Source organism: Calidris pugnax, unplaced genomic scaffold (assembly GCF_001431845.1).
Source record: "Calidris pugnax isolate Ruff unplaced genomic scaffold, ASM143184v1 scaffold89, whole genome shotgun sequence".
Taxonomy (NCBI): Eukaryota; Metazoa; Chordata; class Aves; order Charadriiformes; family Scolopacidae; genus Calidris; species Calidris pugnax.
Genome location: NW_015090865.1, coordinates 4,876,034 through 4,899,620, shown reverse-complemented (window position 1 = coordinate 4,899,620; position 23,587 = coordinate 4,876,034). Strand labels below are relative to the sequence as shown.

The 23,587-nt window shown below is 40.2% G+C and overlaps 1 protein-coding gene across 1 annotated transcript in view; it reads left to right on the top strand.

Moving 5' to 3' along the window:
• Window positions 1–23,587, top strand: part of ADAM12 (ADAM metallopeptidase domain 12) — a 192,371-nt gene that overhangs the window by 45,538 nt on the left and 123,246 nt on the right. The window contains exon 4 of the mRNA XM_014945202.1: window positions 11,665–11,738. Within this exon, the coding sequence (XP_014800688.1) occupies window positions 11,665–11,738 (74 nt within the window). The remainder of the gene's footprint in view (window positions 1–11,664; window positions 11,739–23,587) is intronic.

Sequence of the window (23,587 nt, the reverse complement as noted above, 5' to 3'; positions counted from 1 at the left end):
GAAGTTTTCAGGTGTTCAGCAGATTTTTTCACTCAGTGCTCCTCAGTAATATATCTCTTTTGTGGTTACCAACTCTTCCCAATGCTAAGCTGGAAAACATTATTTTTCTGTTTTCATTTTATCTGTCTTTTTTTTTTTTTCTTTTTGGACAAAGGATAGTTAGTTTGTAGTTCTAGGTCTAAAAGGAAAGCTCCTCTGTGTCTTAAAGTGAGAATTTTCCCTCGGAAGACAATAAACCTCCAAAGCTGATGGAAATTCAGAAGCATATGGCATGCAAATACCTAAATACTCCATGTATCATAGCCCATCCCTGGGGAAACTGTTGCATTTAAATTTCCATTGGGGTTGAATCCTTGGGGAAAAAAATATTTCTGAAGCTGAAATAAGAAACAGAAAATTTGAGACAATCACCAACACTTAAATCAGCGCACAGTCAGAGCTTTACTGCATTTGCTCAGGCAAAACCACATAAAACAGACTTGTCTCAGACCGTCTTTATTATTCTGAATTACCTGTGCTAATTCACTGGCTTCTGGTATTGGGGGAAGGCAGGCAAAATAGATCAGGGCTCATACAAATAATGGCACGACAAGAAGAGGGGGGAACACTGTAAATACATGGTTGAATGATATGCTAAAATAAAGGCAACTGAAAGCTGACCAGAAAGGCAGATAGATTGTCCTGTCCCATGGTGGGATGCTCTGGTAGCCTGGGTTTTGGCCAGGAAAGAATAATTTTGTTTGGAATGAACAATTAAACAGTTTGGGGTGTATAACTCTGCTTGCTCCTCATCTTTTAGCTGCACGAACAACCGCTGCTTTCTTCCATCCTTTCAAAGCTACTGTCAAGTCTCTTTTCCCTCAGTCCCTATGGGTATTTGACTCCAGCATCCACTGGCTGAACTGAAGAATATTCTTGCTCGTTCTGTTTTGCTGCATTGGTCCATGAGGCTGAGGTTGGGTAATTGAAACGTTTTACAAGCCTTCTGCAGAATTTTCATGTTTCTGTTTTCTAACCCTGTGCAGTCAGTTCAGCAAAGAAACAGGGATATTTTTGTTCATTTACACTGGATAGCAGAGCAGCTGAAGGTGACAGCGGACTTTATACTTTTATCACATGTTGCAAATGCCTTTGAGATGTTTCTTTCTTTGTTATCTCAAAATACTGTGCTATATTGATTTTTGCTTTTTCGCTAAGGGGCTGAAAATTTCAGTACTAACCCTGAAGCCAACTGAAATAATTGATTATCTGTTTTTACCTCCTCTTCAGTTATTTACCTCATGCCCTTCAATGGAGAAAGGGTGTTCTATTTCTAGATGATTTAGTGTAAAGCAGATCTTTGCTGAGCTTTAATATCAATTTATATAACCTTAATACAGGGGTTATTTTTTAGACCCACAAGTTTATCTAATATGTCATGAGAGAACTTGTACTAGAAATACCATTTTATAGATTATTCTTATTGAACCTATGAGTAATAAGAAATGAAACAGATTTTCTGTAAGCTCAGTTAGCAATTGAAAATACTTAAGCAGATTATCTACAGGAGGAATTAGAAGCCTACTGGCCTTTTATAATCTAGTTAGCTTTTAAAATGTATTTTATAATTAATAGATACATTTTGTTTTCAGTTTTTTGTGTATACATTAATAGTAATGGCACTTTCATCTGTGTTTTTTCTTTGCCTTTGTGACAAGAAATATGCTGGTCATTAATACTTTAAATCTCCGGGTATCATTCAGAATAAAACATATGTTTTTGTTCTAGGGAGTACTTTCTTAGATAAGTTTTCTGAGATTTCCACACTACTTTGTGTCATTTATTTTCTATGAGAATGTTAAGGTATAGATGTCATATCTGTAAGTAAAGTCTCTTTCTAATTAAGTAGAAAAATGTGAGATGCTGCCCACAGGTTTGCAATGTCATTTGCTATACTAGGAAATCATCGGATCCTTCTTTCTTAGGGCACATTCCAGGATATATAAATGATTCATGTGTCTTGGAAGTACAGCTTTGGAAAGTTTGTCAAGTTGTCTTGAGTAGCCCAAGACTGGGGTGAAATCTCCCTTTCCATTAGTTTAAAAAATATTAATATTTTATCTGTCTTTGTATAACTCATTCATCATCTTCAAAAGATCATCAGAGACAAATTACAGTTTGAAAGAGTGGAAATTAGATACCAACTCCTCACTTCTGGTTTGCATTCCAGTATTTGTGATGCAAAAGGGAACTTGAATCCAGAAGCACATCTGTGATTGCAATAACAAATTAGCGAAGAAGATTTAATCTGAGCCACATAATATGAAAAGATGTTTAGGGAGAATGAAGTCTGAGCTCAGAGATCTTGGCACAGACCTGGTGCAGTGGAGTAGTGTGATTTGGGGGGAGAGGGAGGAATCTGAAAGTGAAGAACGGCATGTGAATTAAGCCAAATAATTAAGTGATTTAAGCATTAATCTAGCCAACCCTCCGAGTTCATTCAGAGAAGCAAAACATATATCATTGCTTCTCTGGAAATTGTTGCATTGTCAAGAATTCAGTTTAGCCAGAACATTCAGACCTACCCTTTACTTGCATTAAAAAAATTCTTAAATTTCTCATTGTCTGAAACTGATTGTATCTTTCTGCCTTTCAATAAGTTTCATTTAGTTGCAATTACTCTGGCTTCAAAATCTTGAAATCAAATGAATTAATGAAAATGGAAAATCAGAACTCTTTCCTAATTAAGAACTGAGCTTTTCAAGGAATATGAAAGGATCTAATTTAGAGAAAGATGTTTGGAGAGCATGAAATGTGGCTTGAAGGAGATACATGTGCATTTAATATAACTTACTGAGCCCAGCCAGATTTGTATTGACGGGAGACAAAAAGCATCTGAAATCCTCTTTCAGTGATAGAATAATTTATGGGCTTTCCTGAAACATTCTGAGTTGACTTTCAGTTCAGTGAAATGGGTGGCCATCTCAGTTTGCTTCTTGGTGGACACGGCTACTACTGAATTTTGCATTCTTTTCTTCTGTGTGTGTTAGGTGAACCATGGAAGTATTGGAAGGGGGTTGGGGGTTTTTGGTTTCGCTCTTCGGCAGCTTTGTCTCTCTTCTGTATGGATGTGGAGAAACCTCCATCCTGGAAAAACGTCGCAGTTGCAGGAGGCTCTGAGGGTGCAGGTGATGGTGAAGGGGTGTAAGGAGTGGGCAGGTGGCTCAGATAAGGTCTATAATAGGCACAGTTCAAAATCAACTTAATTTGTTATTGACCCTGAAGCACAGTTCTCTTGGTCTGCCCCTTCCCCAGCATAGTTGTGTGTACGTTGTGTGTACTGTCCCTATGTACACATGGAGCTCATCAGCTTGTGCCCTCCTCAGCATGCCAGGCATCTCTCACTGTGCAGAACATTTCCAGATATTATCTGGAGGACGTGTCATTTCTTGTCATTGGGAACTGAGAAGTGATTATCGTCATAATTCTTCTCCCCCACAGCACAGAACACATCACGGGTTCCCCACAAACGTACGCTGCAATAATTATGCACAGAGAAGGGGAGAAGAGGTGTTTCTAAAGAGGGTCAGGTTTGCTGCTCAGCTCTGCTAAAACACAGTGGATGTGTGGGTGGTAAAACGAAGAGCTGTTAGATGGGAATACTCACAGAGAGTGCAGCAGGAGAAAGGTGTAAGGTGCATAAAATATACTGACAGTGGGTAGCTACTCAGCCTTTGACACAGTCCATGGCTGACCTTAATTTTTTGAGTATGTTGGAAGACTATGTTATAATCAAACTTCAAGCAGGAGGTCACAGTCCCCAGCTCCCTTACAAAGAGCAGGAATTTTGCTTTTCGAGCTATGTGTGGCTTTAAACCCAAATGGGATCTACTAAATCTACATGGCACAGTCCTCAAAGAAGTTCACGTGCATTTCAAACTGGGAAATATCAACAGCTGTTCATTCACATTATAATTACCCAAATTGCAAAGGACCGTCTGCAACAAGTTCTGTTCAATAACTAAGGCTACCCAGACCCACTGCGATTGCTTCTGAGCTGCCAGCTCTATTAAGTTTTGTTTTGTAACACTTTACTACAGTACAGACATGTTTGTTTTCTTTGCACAGCCTTCCACAAAGCATTGTTTAAGCAGCACATAATGTATTCCAACAACGAGGTACTTTTTGCTCCCATCTGTTTGATAGCAAAATGAACAGTTGTGACTCGTACGTACAGTGTAAATACTGTATAATGACTATGGGTTTACTTTGAGTAAATTCCAGGTTATTTCGTTCCTGTGCCAGGTTTTAGTCTGGTTTTGAGTCAGGGAAAGGTTTCTGATGTTGGGCCTGAACTTTTCAGGTGTTAAACATCCCTTTAACAGAGTGAGCCATCATTGTCCAGAGGTGACAATAAAAGACTGACGTGAGCAGACCCGACAGTGCAGCAGGTACTGGGAGGATGACCTGCCACGTGCTTCTCAGACCTCCAAGGCTGTATGGTATCTAGTCATCTTTTCTGAATAGAAACCACACAGACACTCCCCCAGAGACTTACAGTGCTGTGGGTATTTTTACCTAAGCCTTTTGGGGCAATACAATAAGGACAAACAATGTAGGGGAGGATTTATTTTTTTAACGAGTCTTCCAAGCCTCTTCAACAAGAGACTCTTCTCTCAGACTTTTCACCAAGTGTTTTTTCACTATTCAAAGGGCCTTTATATTTGGAGGTCTTTCAAAAAGCTAGAATCTGCATCACTGCAATCAACCTCCTGCCCAACCTCTTTGGCGAGGTCGCAGTGTCAGAGGACAGGAAGGGCACGGTCTTTCCAGCCTGTTCAGGGAATGGGTTGTGATAGCAAACACCACACCCTTCCATCAAACTGGGATTAAAAAGCACTACTGCTCTGGACCAGCTTCCAAGCTGAGGACCTACCAATTGCACTAGGTCTGGGTAGAAAGCCCTGTGCTCCCTGAAGTTGGATCAGTACCCGAATGACAAAATTTGGTGGCCTTAGGTAGCTTTGTGGAGATAATACTTCAAAGAGGTGGCAGGTAGCACCTTAAGCAGGGAGCTGTTTGGTAGACATCACAAGAAATCATTGAATCATAAAATCATTGGGGTTGGAAGGGGCTTTTAAAGGTCACCTAGTCCAACCCCCCTGCCACGAGCAGGGACACCTTCAACTAGATCAGGTTGCTCAGAGGCCCATCCAACCAGGCTGTGAATGTTTCCAGGGCTGGGGCACCTGCTGCCTCTCTGGGCAACGTGGGCTGGTGTCCCACCACCCTCAACGTAAAAAATTTCATCTTGGTATCTGGTCTGAATCACCCCTCTTTTAGTTTGAAACCATTACCCCTCATCCTATTGCCACAGGCCCTGCTAAATGAGAGCTGGCTAAAAGCATACAGACTTTTTTATTATTTTTATTACTTGTTCTTAATACAAAATTGAGTTCACAGTTTGGTGCAGTCATTTCCATTCAGTGGAAACCATATGTTGTTTCATTTTCCTTTCTTCCTTCCTTTGTGATTCGCGAATCTAACGAATCACCCGCTCCCAGATGCGGAGCAGACTCCTTGCAGGTCATCAGGCAGGCAGAGAAGTGTAATAAATACACACCGACCCTTGGTTTGTGTTGGTTTGCATCCATCCTGCTGCTGCAAAGATACAGGAAGGGCTTCAATACCTCGGGTTGGCTGGTTTGTGTTACAGCACGCATCCTTCTCCCAAACCACATCCTGAGACACAGGACAGCGGAGCTCGCTCCCGACCGGCTTTTTCAAAGTGCTGGCAGCACCAGTCCCCTTTTTTTCCTCATTCACTAATGTTTGTTCTCCCAACTTGTTTTTTGGGAATCTTTGAAAGATTTTTGTTTCAGAGTTCGTCCTGAAAAGGGGGCTATTGATTTTGACCTATTTTTAACCAATATAGTTCAGCACATAATTGGATAGCTGCTTTCAAAACCAAGGCTGCCCTATTTGCTCTGCTCAGATTTAATTAAAAAGAAAGAGAGAAAGAACACATTATACTTTTTTTTTTTTAATGTATAAAGTTGTGAATTTTCTGTTAAACCCTGTTTAGCTGGCCAAATGCACATAAATATGTTTTAGTACAACTTCAGTGCCTGATAATGAAAATATGGCACAAATGTTGAATTCAGCTTTCATGCCTGACATTTTACTGGCACCAAATAAATCCATAGCATAACAACTCAGCCTTAGAAGATGCAGATTTCTTTAAAACATCAAACTAGTTATTTTGGATTTGCTCCTGAAATATTTGCTCCATAATGTTATGACATTTTGAACATGTTTTAGCTAGGTTATTTTTTAATTTAAAAAAAATATAAACCAGGAATACCTTACAAAAAGGATGTAGCTAAATTGTAAGCATGCTTTCCCTTTCCCAGAGTAGTCATTAGCTTTGTATTTCTGCATGGAAACCAGGAAACTGTGTGCTAGAGCTGTGTAGTTTTATTGATTTTGGTCTGGCACAATTAACTTCTCAGTTTCCTCTTTCTTGAGTGTTATTTGCTTGAATTTTTAACTCTGGATAGGGATCCTGGGACACCAACAGTGAGCAAGAAACTGTTAATTTAAATAGCTCTTTACAGGGATTCGTAGGAGCTTCAGCAGATGCTGCCAAATGACCTGATGGCCAGCAGCTGGGACTGCCAGAGCTATAGAGATGGTGTACCTAAACTTTTTTTTTTTACATTTTAATTGGAAATCTTTTTAACTTAGGAGAAGAAGCCTGCTGAATTTGGGTCATTGCCAAGGTTGTCTTGTTGCTCCTGTTTTGTGCATGTCTTATGAACTCCACGGTGGGGTTTTCTGTTCCTGTGAGGAAGAAAGGAAAGGGGCAGAAGAGCTGCTGCCTTTGCCTCGTCCCTGCTGTAGGACCTTGAGCATGATGGTTTCTGCTGAGTTTTGTGGTGGGAAGCAGTGTAGGACACAGGAAAAGAAGAGGGTGGAAAAGCCTGACTACCTCCAGACAGCAGGTTCATTTGCTATAGAAGGAGGTAAGAAAAAGGGAAAAAGAAAAGAAAATTCAGATTAGAAACTATGCCTTCCAGAAAGAAGAACCTTAGACCTATTTGTACAGTCAGCTAGAAAAAGTATGATCATTGTGTTTTCAAAGAACCACTTTATTTTAAAGTTGGGAACAAACTTGGAAGTTCTTTGGTTTCCTACATTTTTGGAGTGGCTCAGCCAATTTGTTAAGGGGCTGTGATTCTTTGCTACGCCATTAGAAAAAAAAAAAAAATCCACAGCAAAACACTCTGTTCTCTTTGTTGCTACTCATTATATACAGCCACAGGGATACACGCTTGTCATTTGACAGTAAGGAAAACACAGCTGAATTCACTGCCCTCAGGAACTTGCAAAACAATATGAATTAAGTGTTTATACTTTTCATGTCCGCATGAAATATCACTTGGTTTTGGAGGTGTTTGTAAGAAACATAGACTCTTGTTTTCGCTTCTAAACTAAAGCCAAAAGAAAAGGAACAAGTACTTATTGATTTAAAAACAATGCACACAATTTATAGCAATTTTTTTTGGCCATTTGTAATGACATTAAACTTATATACTTTGTAGACAGCTTGCATTTGTTGGATTGAATTCCAGTTATCATGGTAAGATTCCCCAGGTGGCTTTATTTCTTATAGATTCCCCAGCTTTTCCCTCTTTGTGTATTACAGATAGTAGAGGAGTAATATCAGCCCAAATATCTGATACCTATAGACATACCTTTTGGCTTGTGAAGGCACCAACACAGAACATCAGAGTGCAACAAATAAGGGGAAAAAAGGTGTTTTCATATAGATAGCAGAAAATGGCATAGAATGTACCCCTACTGGAAATAATGTACTCTGTTGCAAGGTTGTCTTTAGCAAAGTTAATACCAGCTCTAGAGGGACTGGAAACCACTTTGGATTAAACAAGCCTGCCTATTTCAGTCTACCATGTTAGGATATAATTTAAAACTTTGAAACCAGAGAAGTAAAATCATCCCTTTTTGTTCTATTTCTCTATTCTCAAATCCTGCATTTGGACAACTGATAGAGCTGAAAACGCATTTCTCTTTCCAAATGAATTAACACTGCTGTTTTGAGTTTATTTACACTTTTTCCCTTGTCTATAAGTATTTTCTTTTATTTCTATTATTTATTTGCTAGGCTATTTTTTATTTAAACTTGTAGGTGCTGGTCTAACACATGTATCTTAATCCAATAAAACCCTTTATCTTTTATAGAGAGGAAGTTGCAAAGATATATGCATTAGGACTGTCCACTTCATCAGTTTTCTGTCTCTTCAAATGTAATAAGAAATGACTTGAAGTATTCTATCCCAATCTCAACAGTCAGTCTCAAGGGAAAAGCTCACAGCACTGTGGTGTGATCACAGTGCGTGTCAACTACACAGTCCAAAGCAAGACATGATCCAGTGATGATTAAAGCTTTTTTGCTAGATTATGGTGCACAAAAATATGATTAGTGACAACTACTTTGTATTCAAATTCCAGAATGCACATCCCACCACAGTGAACAGATCTACTCCAAAAGAGTTTTAAGAGTAGAAAGAACTAGAAAACATAAGTCTGTAGAGAAAAGAAGGTATAACCATACAAACTTATTTATTATGGTTTAAATAATGCTACTCTCATAAGGTTCACTTTACTTTTACATTTGATAATTTTTAAGGGATCAATGTGGGAATAAGTTGTGGTATCAGCATGGAAATTATTTTTTGTGGTTCTTAAGAAAGGTTTATAACAAGTGGTTCTTTCTGAAATGTTCTGAGCAGAAGAGCATATGCCCTCACAACGTGCTTTTTCGATTATTCTAAACAGAAAATACAAAACAGCGATCTAATATCTGTATTTATAGTAATTCCCATTTCATCTTGCAACTCAGTTTTGAAAATATTGATTGTGAGGGAAAAGTATTATGGTGCTTCATGAGATTCAAAATGAACTTTTATGATCTTGTAGCAGAACCGTGCAAATACTTTAGGAGAGACTCCACCACCACTGCAAACAATGTAAAGTAAAAGAGTTTAGTTCATTTCACAAATGTATACATTAAAAAAAGGGGGGAGAAAATCCCCATGAACCTAAATGCCCTTTCTGATTGATTTTTTTTTTCTCATTAGAAAAGTATCATTTTAAGTGCTTATGTGTTTCCAATCTGTGTACCACCTGAGCAGTGTGCAATTTTTACTGTATTTATGCTTATGACTGCCAGTCAGAATAAGAAGAACCATAGTTTCATCTCTTCCCAAATGGTTGAAAGGGAAATGAGCCATTTGTTCAAAAGAAAAGCCTATGGTAAAGCAAGAATCTGAACCTGGGTCTCATGCAAAGCAGTCCAGCATCCTAATCAGGGACATTACTGTGCTCGATAAGAAGTTTCAGCTTTAGGGATTGTCTGAGAGATGTTTTTTGTCTTGTAGCAGTCTCTTTTATTCTGCAGCTGCTTTTTTAACTTTACAACTTACTAACATCAATTGACTGTCAAACAAGTACCACTGTGAACTCATGAATAAACATAGTTATCATTTACATATTAACTGAGGGACTTTAGCTGAAAAGAATCCATTTGTGCTACTGCAATATCTTAATTATTTACTGTGTTATATTGTAATTAATTGTATTTTACTCTCGTAAAAGTGTATAGTATGTATATCGTACTGGGTTTGGAACCAATGCACTAATATTAAAGTGGTAATCAACGCTGCCTCTAAATATTCATGCCAATAAATGACTCCCATGTGTTTGCTGAATGCCAAGGATAGTCTGCAGCCTTTATTTTGCATTCTAGCAGGATCTAGTTTCTGCAAAGTTCACATAGATGCAGAATTTCAATATTGTTGCTGTTTAGCATGGGGAGAAGGAAAACAAGTTTGAATTTGCTCGAGCAGTGGGACGGGACACTTTCAAAAAAGCAGTGGTATCTCAGTCACAATCTGGGCTTAATAATGTCTGAGAGCACTAGAGAGTTGTCAGCTATTTTTTATTATAATAAAATTACAATTTTGTTTAGTCTACAACAGCCTCCTCATAATTTCACTTTTTACTAAACATCTACAATTTTCCAAATAATTTAAAAATCCTTACATCTCGTGGGCAGGGTGCTCTGAGTGTCACGCAGCCAGGGCTCCATCAAGGCACTGCTGTAACAATCACAAATTCAGGCACATTTCCCAATAAATCAATTAAATACCATAACCCTAAAATTATCCTGCTTCAGTACTGCATTTGGCTGACATAAATCTTCAGAAAAGCATTTTGAGTGTCCAGAGGAACAACTGATTTATTTGAGCTACTGTCGGAATTTCAAACCAAGGAAATAGTCTCGCAATCCAGTAAGTTTGTTTAATGAAATGTAAGTTAAGTGTAAACAGTCTTAAAATATATGTGAGTTCAGTCTTTTGGATTAAGAGTAAGTAGCATATTGTAAACTGTGTTTTCTCGTGTGAAGTACAGTTTGAAGAGCTGGTAGAGGTGCTCTGCCCCTCTCTGCAAACAAGTGGTTGAGCCTCCACTCCCTCCTTTCTCCGAGGGCAGATGGGTCACCAGACCCTTCTGATGCTCTTTCACAGCTTCCAGAAAATAGTGGATTTACCTTCGGATGCTTGAGATGAGAAAGAACTTGTTTTATAATCAGGGGAATGGCAACATGAAGATCGCACACAGTCATGATGGTGCTGAAAATGCAATCCAGATGTCCTGATCCCTGCTCCACGCTGGAGCACAACTGGGATTTCCGTGTGCTCTGCTGTTGATGTCTTGTTTAGAAAATTCTCTTAAATACTTATATGCATACAAATACTTTGTCTATTGTTCTCACAGAGATACTTGATAATACTGTTGACCATGTTTCTGTTTGCTCCAGCACCAATTCTTTTTTTTAAGCAAAAACTTAATTATCCCTTATGAAAAGTTTAAAATGCGTATTAAAATATTTAGCTGTTTATAGGGAAAAAAATAGTTCAGCATGACTGTACTTTATGTTTGCTTTCCATGATAGTCTCAGATCCCGTGTGCCATTCTACGTGTGAATATTTAGCATATTCAGCCTTCAGGGACAGAGCATTTCTGTTAGAGCCACGCTGCTGACTGTGATCACAGCACTACAGGTCTGCTCTGAATCCAGGAGGTACCAGCTTTGAACATGGATTTCTTAACTGGAAATGGTCACGCAAAGCCCAAACCTGCTTACCTGCACCTCACTTTAAAAAATAGTACAGCAAGACTGAGCACTAATAGGAGATTATATTAGTGTTTAATGTAGTCATGCTGTTATACAGAGAGAAAAAAGACAAAATTCAAAGCTGTCAGATGTTTCCTGGAACTGATGTGTACTGCATCGCTATGCTCATCTTCTCAGGCAAGATGTGCTCTGATCTGCAAAGTTGCAAGTGATGTGACTGCTGAAGGGCTCACCATGGTGTCGAGGAGACCTGTGCTACCTCATGATGTTTCTTTGCACTGACCTGTGTCTAAAGAGCTGGGACACCACAAACCCTTTTCGTGGTAGTTCCTCCCAAGCAGGGCCTGACCCTACAACACCAGGCGCGTGTCCAGCTCCTTGGCAGAGTGGGGTGTGGGATGATGGGCTTAAAAAAAGGTTTGGATCTAGGTTTGGGCTCAACCAACTCTATTTTCTTTTTTCAGAGTCACCCGGCACTGCTGCAGTTTGTAATACAAGCTGAAAGTAAGCATCTAGTCATCAATCTGGAGAGGAATGAGTAAGTACCCTTGTTGCATGTTCACTTTATACTGCAGGTTCTCGGAGAAGGCCTATAATTTTAAAATTGATGGTTTAAAAGTAACCTGTGGCTAAGTTTGCTACTGGTCCCTTGTGGAACTGGGGCTAAGTTTGCTACTGGTCCCTTGTGGAACAGGCCACTGACAAGAGAGTTTTGTTCCAGTCTGTAGTGTGCGTATTTGCACACTGATTATAAAGCAAGAATCTCTTTCATCTGCATTTATGTGGGACTGAAAATGGACGTGTTGCCTCTCAGTGTGTTCTTGTTGATCATTACTTTTGTTTTATTTGGGTTTGTCCTCCTTTCCTGTGGTAAGCCTTTTTATTCACAGTAATGTGGAAAATCCTACAGTCTTTGGAACTTATTTTTGGAGGACTCATCCCTCCTAATGCTGCCTGTGACCATGGTTGCCTCCATGCGGTGGTCGTTGGCGTCTGCTCAGGGAAGATGAGTCAAGCATTTGGGCTTAACCCCTGCTGGACTTGTACAAGGGACCTCTGAGTTTGCTGGCAAGGGGCTGACGATGGGGTGTTTATACTGTTCATTAGGCCAGGGATCAAAGCTGAGTTTGAGCCCTTGTTTGTGGGCTGTAAATATTTCATCTTCTTCCATGGGTTCTTGACAACTCTTGCTCGTGTCCATAAGATTTCAGAGAAGGATACAAAGGGCTGCTGTAGAAATGGTCCCACGGGCAGGAACCCAGCAGAGTTTTTACAAAGGGGTACAGAACCATACAGAAATGAAGTCACTTCTCTGGAAGTACATGACAAATGGAACCAAAGCCATCAAAGCTTTAGTCTACCTTTTCGACTGTTGAACTGCTTTTCCTCTAACAGTGTCTCAAGAATGTATTGTAGGAATCCAGATCAGGACAACTACATGCTGTTTGTCAAAGGGAAACCAAAGATCACACTCAACCCAGGGAAAGCTTTTTATAAACGTTAGCAAGGATCTATGTGTTCTGTAGGTTTCCCTGCTGTGAAATAAAAGCAGCAGAGGTATATTTTTACGGTAATAGAGAGGCCATAGACTTAAGCAGTGCAGCTTTTGTTGAGAGGAAGGAATGTGTGTGTGAAAGCAAATGTCCAAGGGAGGCCGGGTATATGCTGCCTCGGGCTGGTGATGGACAACTTCAATGGGAAACAACAGGGCACCTCTTCAGTCCTCTGTAGTAAAACAACACAAAATGCTTTTTATTTCCAGTCATTTGGATGAAACCCTAACATTACCCAGCTGTGATAAAATCCAGTTCACTTTATTATTCAACATCAGGCCCAAATCTTGAGCTTTCTTTATGTTATTTTTAGTGCTCCTTAGTTGTTCATTTCCTACCCTTGAAGAGCATGTAGATCCCCCATGCATAGGTTGCTCTGTTTCAGTAACTAGAGGAGGATTTAATTCCTTTAGTAAACAGGGATTTAACTTTATATTCTCCTAATCTTTGTCAAAGGGTGTGCCTTTCTTCAGGAATGGGAAGTATGCAGCAATTGAGGAAACTATTTACATTCCATGTCAGCGATTAAAAGAACATAAAACTGCTAATACAGGCCTTACTGAACATAACAAACTCTCTTGTACCTGTAATAATGTCAGATTTAGAAAATTGTAAGATACAATCTTCACCTCTTTTAGAAATAAGACATGGAGGTACAGTAAATTAACTCTATGAGCATCTCTCTGACTAACCATATTCAGAGTTGTTGAGATCTCCTACTTAAGATATGTAGTGAAATTATTGGTTTTTTAGTTTACCTATCTTAGTGGTGGGGTGTCCACCAGAAGATTTGCGTTTTAGAAGATTTGTGTATGGTGTTAACACCATGAGGTTCCTCATCTTATTCATAGATCCCAAACCACATAAAAAGTTTGCAAAATCATTTACCTCCAGTATTACTGACTTTGATTTTCAGAAGAAACAATGGTCTGAGTGGTGCAAGTCTGTGCAGAAGTTGTGTTGGTGGGTGTGTGCATAGGTCTGTTTGTGACCTGTTTCTGTGAATAACACTGTCTGCACGTCTGCTCTGTGCTCCCCAGGGCAAACAATCTTAAGGTCTCTGTGCTTGTCTGTGGAAACTGGTGGTTGCATCTCTTCTGCCTGCGATGGTGGTGTTGGGCATGTTGTCACTGGCATGGAGAAGCAAGTGGCAGCAGAGGAGATGAGGCAGATGGGGCATGAAACAAGCAGTCTGGATGCACTGCTGCTTCCAGGGGGTCCTGGAGATTCATGGAGCCAAAAATAATGTCCAGGAGGGAGAGAATGCATTACTGTAGAGCAGAGGATGGGGAATGACAGCTGGTGGCAGTGGACCAGATTGGACCTAAGGCAGACTATGGACTCCAGAGGTGTGAGAAGGTCATCACATAGCTGGAGAAGGAGCAGTGTTTCCATGCTGGAGCTCCTGCCTGTGAGTCTCCAAGGCTGCGGAGAGGACCGCAAATGCACATATAGACCCTCTCTCTTCCAGTCTGCTCCATCTTCCTGATGCTGGCATGAAACATGCAGCTCAAATATCCTGAAAACATTGATGCTGAGCATTGGAATAGCCATTAAATCAGCATAGTTTAAGCAGAAGTAGAGTGCTAAACATAAACATCTTTTCTTGAGTAATAAGTGACAACACGTATGAAGCTCTGATACGTGTGCTGTTATTTGACTGTAGTTTTTCATGTAAAGCATGATATTCCTTGGAGAGTGGTGGGGGTAGAGGTGGATGGGACCCCTGAATTACATAATTTCTGCATTGGGTCATGCAAAAAAAAAACTGGATGTGATTCTCCATGGTTAGTAGAAACAGCTGCTTTGAGTAGTCTTGACATTAAACTCCATTTATTGAAAACCTTAGAGATTTTCCAAATCTTGAGTTATATTTCAAAACATGATTCAGATGCATTAGGCAACCCCAAGTGGGGACGGATGTGTTAAACCATCTGTTATCTATGGAAATATTTAATGTCAGTTTGGTGTTTTCTGATATTTAGACTCAGCAAGATGTGTTCGTATGTACTGGGCAAGATATTACAAGTTAGTTCTGGAAGAGTTACTGGTACCTAACTTCACAGCTTAGGGTTTAAAATCTCTATGGTTTCCAGCTGTTAAGTTTACTTTTGTACATATTCATTAAATACTTTAGTGATTAATTTCCAGGCATTGCACATTTGTAATTGCAAAAACAAAATTATTGGCCGTGAACTCAATTTGTCAATCGTAGCGAACCTGCAAGTGAGGTTATATTGTGAATGCATTTCTTACTATGATTTAGTTGCAAAATATGATTGCACTCTTGAGAACCTTAAGCTCTGTAGAGCCTTAAATGTTTTAGAAACACTTGTCATATGGAGAGATTTCCAGAATCAGCAAATCATCGATCAGCTGCAAAATAAACCACCCTTCAGAGAGACTGACTGTACTGGCGTGCATTACATCAATAATACTGATGCACTTCTATTGTGCAAGGGACAGTAATGTATGCACATATAAATTCCTTTCCAGTCCATGGCAGCATGTGGGTCTTAGAGGAAAGTAGGCTTACTATTGTGTAAACGAAACAAAACCCCGGTAAGATTAAATCAGAGTTGGAGAGTGGAACGGTATGTGACTACTGGTTGTTTTTCTGCAACTGGAACCGTTTTACACTCTGTCAGAAATAGGCCTGTACACAGCAAAGTACTTAAGTGTTCTTTTAACTTTAAACATATGAGTAATCCAGGTAAAGTCAGTGGAATTACTTATTTTCAAAATTAATTTCATGCTTAGATGATTTGCTGACAAAGGTCATGATTATGAATGTCAAAGAAATATAACTTTGAACAGATGTTAGAGAACTTTTTCTAACGTTGACTCCCATATATACCTGAGTCTATGGCAGATAAAGATAAAAAAGCTGAGATAAGTCGACAGCATGTGAGGGCAAGTAAGGAGGTAGGGTGGCTTCTTCCTGGGGATATTGGCATCAGCGGTATCTCAGGTGTGTCCAGCATGGTTTTCTTCTGGTGGGACTTCATCAACCAGCTTTGCAGAGGGAGCAGAGAAGGGTCAATCAGTGCGGTTGTGGCTGATGAGCCATTGGCAGTTCCAGGGGAACATGGAAATGGAAAGAAAAAGCTCAAGTATTTGAGAGAAGTGGAGTTCACTATTCATTTCCCCATAACTTTATGGATTTTTTTACCAGGTTTATAACATGACCTTTAACAAAGCAATATAAAAAAGGGAATATATGAGGTTAGATTGCTGCCTATTGTTCTCTCAGTAAAAATTCTTCTATTTTATCAGGAGGCAAAATCCACCCCAGGCCATGGTATAAGTCTCCATCTTAGCCTTTAAACCCCCTAGGATCTCAGAGATCTCCAGAAGTTTGGAGCATCTCTGACTGCCTCCCTTGCACGTTTACCTCTTCTGCATGGAGAAACGGTGCCAGGGATGTATTGGGATGTAATGATCCAGAATTGGAGGTCACTTTGTAAGCTTAGCTCTGGGACAGAGGAGGCTCCAGCAGTATTCCCTCAGTCTGACAAGCAGGCGACAGGCATCCTCATTCATAGTGCTAATGGGACCTGTTTAAATGAGGCTTGAGTGTTCAGAAATCTTTTCTATTGTTTTTTGGCTAAAAAAAAAAAAAAAAAAAAAAATTTATGCCTATGTTCAGCACATATTTGGGAAAGTGTATGATTTAATTTAGCATGAGGCAAAAAAGATAGTAAATGACAATGAAAAAGGATGTAGCCCAATGAATCTGGGCATGCCCATGACAGACACAGGAATGGGAAGAACAGTCCATATACTCTATTAACTGTTCCAAGTTTACCTGCGTGACCTGTCAGCCTACAAAGGGACAAAACCAAACCAATTTTTTTTTTGGTAAAAAAAAAAAAAAAAAAAAAAGTAGTTATCTCTTCTCTTCTGTCTGACCTTTCTGAATAGGAGCACTGATTGGTGTGCAAGTGACATTCTAAGCTGGATTCATTTAGCAGGGAAACAACCCATTTCCAGTGCCAAAGAAAATAGCTGACAAAATTTGTTAATGAATTGACATGCTTATATACAATCAATGGCTTGAAAGACAGACAGAGGAAACAAATCTAAACAAACAAATACCAAATAGAAACAGGACCTCTCAGAATATCCTTGCTATTATAATTCTGCGCTGTAACTTAGCCAAAAAACTGTGACCCCTGACTGTTTTATCTGCAAATGCTGGAGCTGGCAGCTGTACTGCAGCGTTTCAGCGTGAGCTGACAGTTGGGGCTTCACTTTAATTGAAGCAAAAGTTTCACTTTAATGGAAGTAACAATTTTTCCCTCCTGTAATGGCAGCAGTCAAATGGTCTACACCATTCTGAAATGGCAAAATTCAGCTAGGGTATCAATCCGTGGCTGTAAGGTACAGGTATTTGGTGCAGCTTTGTGGTATAAGGATGGCTTATTTAGTGTGGGCATTGAGATACCAAGATTTTTTCTGTAATTGAGGGAGTATTAGCATGGGTTGGCATTAGCAATGGTAGTCGAGGTTGTGTGGCTGGAGCTGCCTTTGGCTGTGTCATTGTGGAGCTGTGTGTTGGAGAGAAAGAATTCGGCTCCACCAGCAGAGAAACTGCTGCTTTCTTGATCTGTTTTTTCTCTCCTTATATAAATACACCAACAGAAAGGAACAATGAGAGAAGATATTTATACACTGATATAATATGTTGGAAGTGGAGAGGATAAAAAGACTGGAATTTGTATTCTGGAGAGCTCCTTGTGGCCGAATGTCATAATCTGTAACACGGTCAAACTTCTTCTCTTCCCATGCCCCATAAAACAGCAGGGGAGTGGGGCTGTGCCAAGTCCCCTGGAGAGAGGACTGTGTCCTCCTTCACAGCCCAAACCCTGGGGCTGGGGGAGTACGTGGGGTCAGGAGAGACACTGCTGCTCTGTCCTTGCTCCCCAGCCTTGGCACGTGTGAAGGACTGGGGGAACCATCTCCTTCCTGAGATGGGAAAACTTGAGTTATGGGGAGGTTTAACACGTGTGTACTGCAGAATGACAGACCTTGTTCATAGCATGCAAAGAAATTAGAGGCTGATGGATAGGTGAGGTACTGTTTTCTCTGCACAAATGTTTCCTGAGAATGGTGGTTTCCAGTGCTGCATCGGTTGACAGCTTTGAACCAAGTTAACACAAGGTTTTGCTTGTTCACTGTCTGTCAGTCAGAGCAACCCCAGAGCTCTACCTTCCAATTAAATATATAACAATAATGGAGAGGGGAATATCCGTGCTGGTGCAATAAATTTAATAAAGGAGTGCCTGCTTTAGATTTTGCTCCCTAGATATATTGCAGCGGTAGAATATGATATTTTCGGAACTGTGTTTTAATCTCCCTTTGTACTGCAGACTGTGAGGTTTTCAGTGTTTCATTTTGAGGTTGCTCAGCAGAGGGGTCGGGGAGGAGAGCTGGCTATAGGAACACAATAGGAATGTGCACTCCCTCCCTCCCGCGGGCGGGCTGGAGTCAGCTCGATCACGATGATAACGAACACACAGGCGAAATGTAATCATCTGGGACTGTAAAATAAATAATTAGGGGAGAGAAGAGAGAGAAAAACGGCTTTCTTGGAACCTTGCAATCTCCCACGGATAGTCCCATGCCAGCCCACGTGGCGCAGAAAGGCTTTGCGCCCAAGGAGCGATGGCCAACGCTGAGGTTGGCAGGAAACGTAGGGGAGCGTCCAGCTGGACCCAGGCTCTGCTCACAAACCTCCTGGGTTTTCCTCAGCATTCCTGCTATCTGCTGCTTGGGCAGGTTTCAGATTGCTTTTGTTTGTCGGGGTGTTTTAATTTGTTTCCATAACAAGAGCGAGCAGTTTCAATAGCGGTTGAAGGGGAAGCACTGAGTTCTGCTCCCCACCATCCTGTGCCCCAACATCACCGACACCCCAGGGTGTTTGCTTTCCCCTTCTCAACACATGTAAAGATGCCAGGCCAAAACCGAGAGGATTCTCCTGCTTTTCAGGAACATTTGTAGGTATTTCTTTCTGCTTCAGAAACACAGGGAGGACTGCAAATGATTTTTCAAGTCAAAATTGAGCTGCATTAAATGAATTTTCTGTTAGATATTTTCACTTTGGTTCTCAGTTTCAGGGGTCCAGTGTCTTTGAATAAGAGCAGGCATGTGATGGTATGTCCAGTGTCTCTTTTTGCATCTAGTGGCATTTTGCTGGCACACGCTCAGTTCCTAAGATCTCAGCTTCTCCTGGAGGCTTTGCAGAGAGAAGAACAGTGCTGCCTTCATAAAATTCTATAGGGAAAGATGCCAACTATTTAATTTGCTTATGGTGTTCACTGCTTCATGTATTTATTTTTGGGGGGTTAGTAAATAGAGAGTACACTGAAGTACAGTTCCTCAGATGAATTCTCCATTATTTTATGTTGCATGTGGAAGTGAAGTGTTCAACAGGAACAATTCAGGTCTGCTCATAATCCCTGTCTGGGAGCCTGATCCACAACCCCACCAGGCACGGGGCTGGGCACAGCTTGTGCCTGCCAAAGTGGGCACTGGTTTCCCAGCTTTCCAGTGATCTCCACCAAAAGAGGCCACGTACCTACTGCAGACTTTCCTGGTAGTCTGCAGGGGATCATTACTAGAAGCATTAACAGTCAATCTCCTTGTCCAAAATTCAAGTATTTGAGGTTCTTTTTAACCTTCTTTTTTGTTGTGATATTTAAGACTAATATCCTCAAGCTTTTCTGCTCCATCATAAGTTAAAAGAAGCCACACCAAAACAAAGCCCTAGTAATATTGTCTCAGTCATGGTAAAATCCTAAGGTTTGGCAGCTGTGGTCATGGAGTTTAGGTACACGAAGGTCCAAGAAGACTTTCTCCCCCCCAGACTCCACTCCAAGTGAATTGTATTTTTAGGTCCTGGGGCATGGTTTTACATCCCCGTAGCCTTAAAGCAATAAACATTTATGAAGAACTGAAAGTAGGAATATTTTTAAGGGGCCAAAGAGAAATTAGTCATCCTGCTCTCGTGTGGAGTTCATACCTTAGGTTCCTTTAAAAATCTCAGTCAGGAATTGAGTGCAGGAACTTCCACATAAATTTTGATCTAATCTGTCTCTTTTTTCCTTCTATTTTTTTCCTTCTTTCTTTTTTCTTTTTTCCATTTTCCTTTTATTTTTCTCTTTTCTGTCCCTTTCGAATCCCCTTTTCCAGGTGCATATGAATTTCCATAGACAAAGTAGGGCAGCCTTCAGCAGTTCAAGCTTTTCCCTTCTGCCAGGGGTGCAGGTAAGGAGGCCAGTGTGCACTGACTCCGTCCAAAAATATTTGGGTTCTCCTGTCTCACAAAATAGAGGGAAAGAGGAGGGCCAGTGGGAGGAAGAAATGAATGCTCCAAGTCGATAGGAGAAGAGTATGATCCCTGGATGTTTCTTTGGGCACGATGTGATTCAACATCACTGATGTAACGGTTTCTTTTACATTTTTTGCGAGAGGCGTATGTGACTCAGGCATCAGGCATGTCTGCAGAGCTGCTCGCTGCAACAGCTGTTCCTCTGCATCTGCTTATGGAAGGTTTTCCTCTTTAAACAAAACAAAAAAAAGGAAAAGAAAAAGCAAAAAAAGAGAGGAGAAGAAGAAACCAGAAAGAAATGAAGAAAGAAAGAGAGAAAAAGCCAGACGCAAGGTACTTAAGGACAAGAATCTTCTGTGTAGGGCTGGATTCAGAGGAGAAGCAGATACTTTCCTGGACGCTAAATGTGAGACTCTTTCCAGAAAATGTCAGTTCCTTTCCAAGTGACAGAGCAGTTTCTCAGAGCTGCAGAGGATGGCAGAAAGCACTGGCGAAGCAATAAATACCCGCCTGCAAAGCGCGGTGGGGTGGCACCAGGAGGTGCTCAGCCACCTCCAGCTCTGCGAGCCCTGAAATAGGGTTCAGGGTATTTATTTATTTCATTTCCCTCGAGCGGAGCCTTGAGGATTAATTTGTTCACATTTTGAAGATGAAAAGCAGCATATGAGCGCTAAGTATTGCAATATCAGCCAAGAGGGATGATTCAAAAAGCAGAGTCTATATGAAGAGTCTGAGTGTGGAGGAAATACATATATGGAAACATAAGCTTGGCAATAGGGCACTTTTTTTTCCCCCTCTTTGATGTCTGGCCTCAGTAATCCAGACAGATTCCTTCAAGAAATTGGTCCAATTTATTTCTGTGCTTTTATCTTACTACCTGCTACTTGTTCATTTGAAGTAGCGATGAAAAAAAACCCGAGTACCTGGCTGTGTGTAGCAGTGTGCTTTTTGTATGAATAAGGTAATTTGAGTGCACTGTAATACTCCCCCTAAATGGGACTGTTCTTGGCAACCTGTGCTTCCCGAGTCCTCTCGGGATGAGAGCAGAGCCTGCCTGTTCCTTCATCTGACCCACATATTTGCACTTTCTCAGTCTTGCTTAGTCCAGTAAAAGCACACTCTCCTCTTCCTATCTGATGCTCTTTTTCCCCCTAAGGAAAAAAAGAGTTATGTTCAGTTACAGCTCTAATTATGATCCAGTTTCAACGCAGCCTCTATCACATTACATATTTTATCCGACTAGCATTCTGGTATCTGTGTTTTGCCAGTGCTTAGATATAAAATAATTATATCTTATTACAGTTTTTCTGTGAAAAAGAGAATAAGAGGATGTATGTATCTCCTGTGCTCTGATCAAAATATGTAAACTTTTGGCTTCAGAAAAGTTGCCTATGACATTTAGACATAAAGTAAAGCAAGCTTCCTAGTTGAACTTAATCAGAAATATATATATGCAGCCCACTCTGACTTCAGGGGAATGGGTCTTGATTTACATGAAAAAAGAATTTGATAGATATGAATGTTATTTTTATTCTGGATATTAGAAAAAGGGGGGGGGGGAAACTGAATGGGAATTAGGAGATGGAAGTAGAGATATTTTTACAACTTAGCCTTTGCTACATCTCTGAAACCCATGGAAATAATAGTTTTCTTTACATTACACACAGTCCCTCAAATATAGTGGAAAATTTTCATCTGCTTCTCTCTGTCACTTGTATTGTTGTGGTTTACAGACAGGTTCTGCCTTTTCTTCTCAACATAGGTCCTTGCTTGCACTTTGTGCTCTCCACCTCTTCCCCTTCCAAGCAATAGGCAAAGTAAACTGCATGTTCTCCCCCCAAAATCCTTTATTCTTGTTATCATTTAATACTAAGGCAGTAAATGCTTTATCAGTTTTGAAACAGCAGTCTGGATAATTCCAAGCAGATGTCTCTCTTTCTTTAATCACAGCATCAGTTATTTCTTGGTCAGTCTTGATTAGCTGATTCTTACATAATGAGAAAGTATAGTTAATGGCCACTTATATGTGGGTTGAACATGCTGAAAAGAACAGCTTAGCCCCTTGAGAACAAGAGGCTGATGAGCCAGTAAAATCAAGCTAAATGGAATGAGTCTTCATTATGAGTCATTAGAAAAGATGACGCTTTGGCTAACAGATGAAATATCTTTGATGAAGACCAGTTGTAAAAGCACAACTTAATGCTTAATAAATGTATTGGGGTGACTCATAAATTCAACGTACACATTTGTTTCTTCGCAGTACGTGTCAAGTCCGGTGCAACACCATTTCCTGTGTTAGATGTGTCCCCTGGCTGGCTACAGGCTTTAAAAAGACGCTCCTACAATCACTGGGTGAAAGATGACTGTATGATAAGTTGGCAGAGGATTCGAAATGAAAATTAAGGTTTCTTCGCAGTACGTGTCAAGTCCGGTGCAACACCATTTCCTGTGTTAGATGTGTCCCCTGGCTGGCTACAGGCTTTAAAAAGACGCTCCTACAATCACTGGGTGAAAGATGACTGTATGATAAGTTGGCAGAGGATGCGAAATGAAAATAAGTGTTCAGACCCACTGCATTTGGGTAGAAAAATGGGCAAAGCTCCCTTTACAGACTGGCTAGTGACTGTTATGTGTATCATAATTTGATTAGATTTGAAACTAAGCTGGTTGGAGATTGGATTGGATTGGTGAAAGCTACAGTAGTTCAACTTGTTCCACCGACCCATTGGATAGCTCATGTGGTTCTAGTTGGACAAATAAAAAACTAATTTATGAAACAGCAGGGATTTTGAATGTTACAAGAGAAATGAAAAATAGAATATAGCTCTTATCCCTACATAAACAGCAAATAAACCCCCAAATGCAAAGTAGATAATGTCATTTCATTAGCTGGGCGATAGTGTTGAGGTAGCATAAAAACGGCAATGATTGTAACATAAATGCTTCTGAAACAAAAATATCTGGGGAGGAGAGGAGGGAATGTGATAGGAAGATTTTATTGGTTTTGTTAAAGAAGTGGGAAGCTGTTAGTGTCTTCTGAAAATAAAGCAATCAAAAGCGAGTAGCTACTCTTTGCACTTTTGCTTGCATTTGGGTTGAAGAGAAGTATGATCTTTGTTCATAGAGGAGTTGCATCATCTTTAAAAGTCTTCATCATTTTATTTTGTGGATGTAAATTGTGGCAAATTAATGTCTTTCCAAACAATTGTGGGGATAGTGCTCAAGTAGGACATGCATTTGAGTTTCTTAGAGCTCAGAGGCATAGTGCTTTGGTATAATGACCTTTTTTTTAAAATACCCCCAAACCAGTTCTTGTTAAGATATTTTTATCTAGTATCACTTGTTTGATCTTTTTAGATAAGTGATGTTATTTTCAGAAAAAAAATATGGTTTTTTATACAAATTTAGAGGAGTATCCATCAAAATTGCAAGCGACAGATCGTTGAGAGGAGTCACAGACGCCTGAATGTAAAGATGGCTTTATCTTGACAAAGTTTGCCC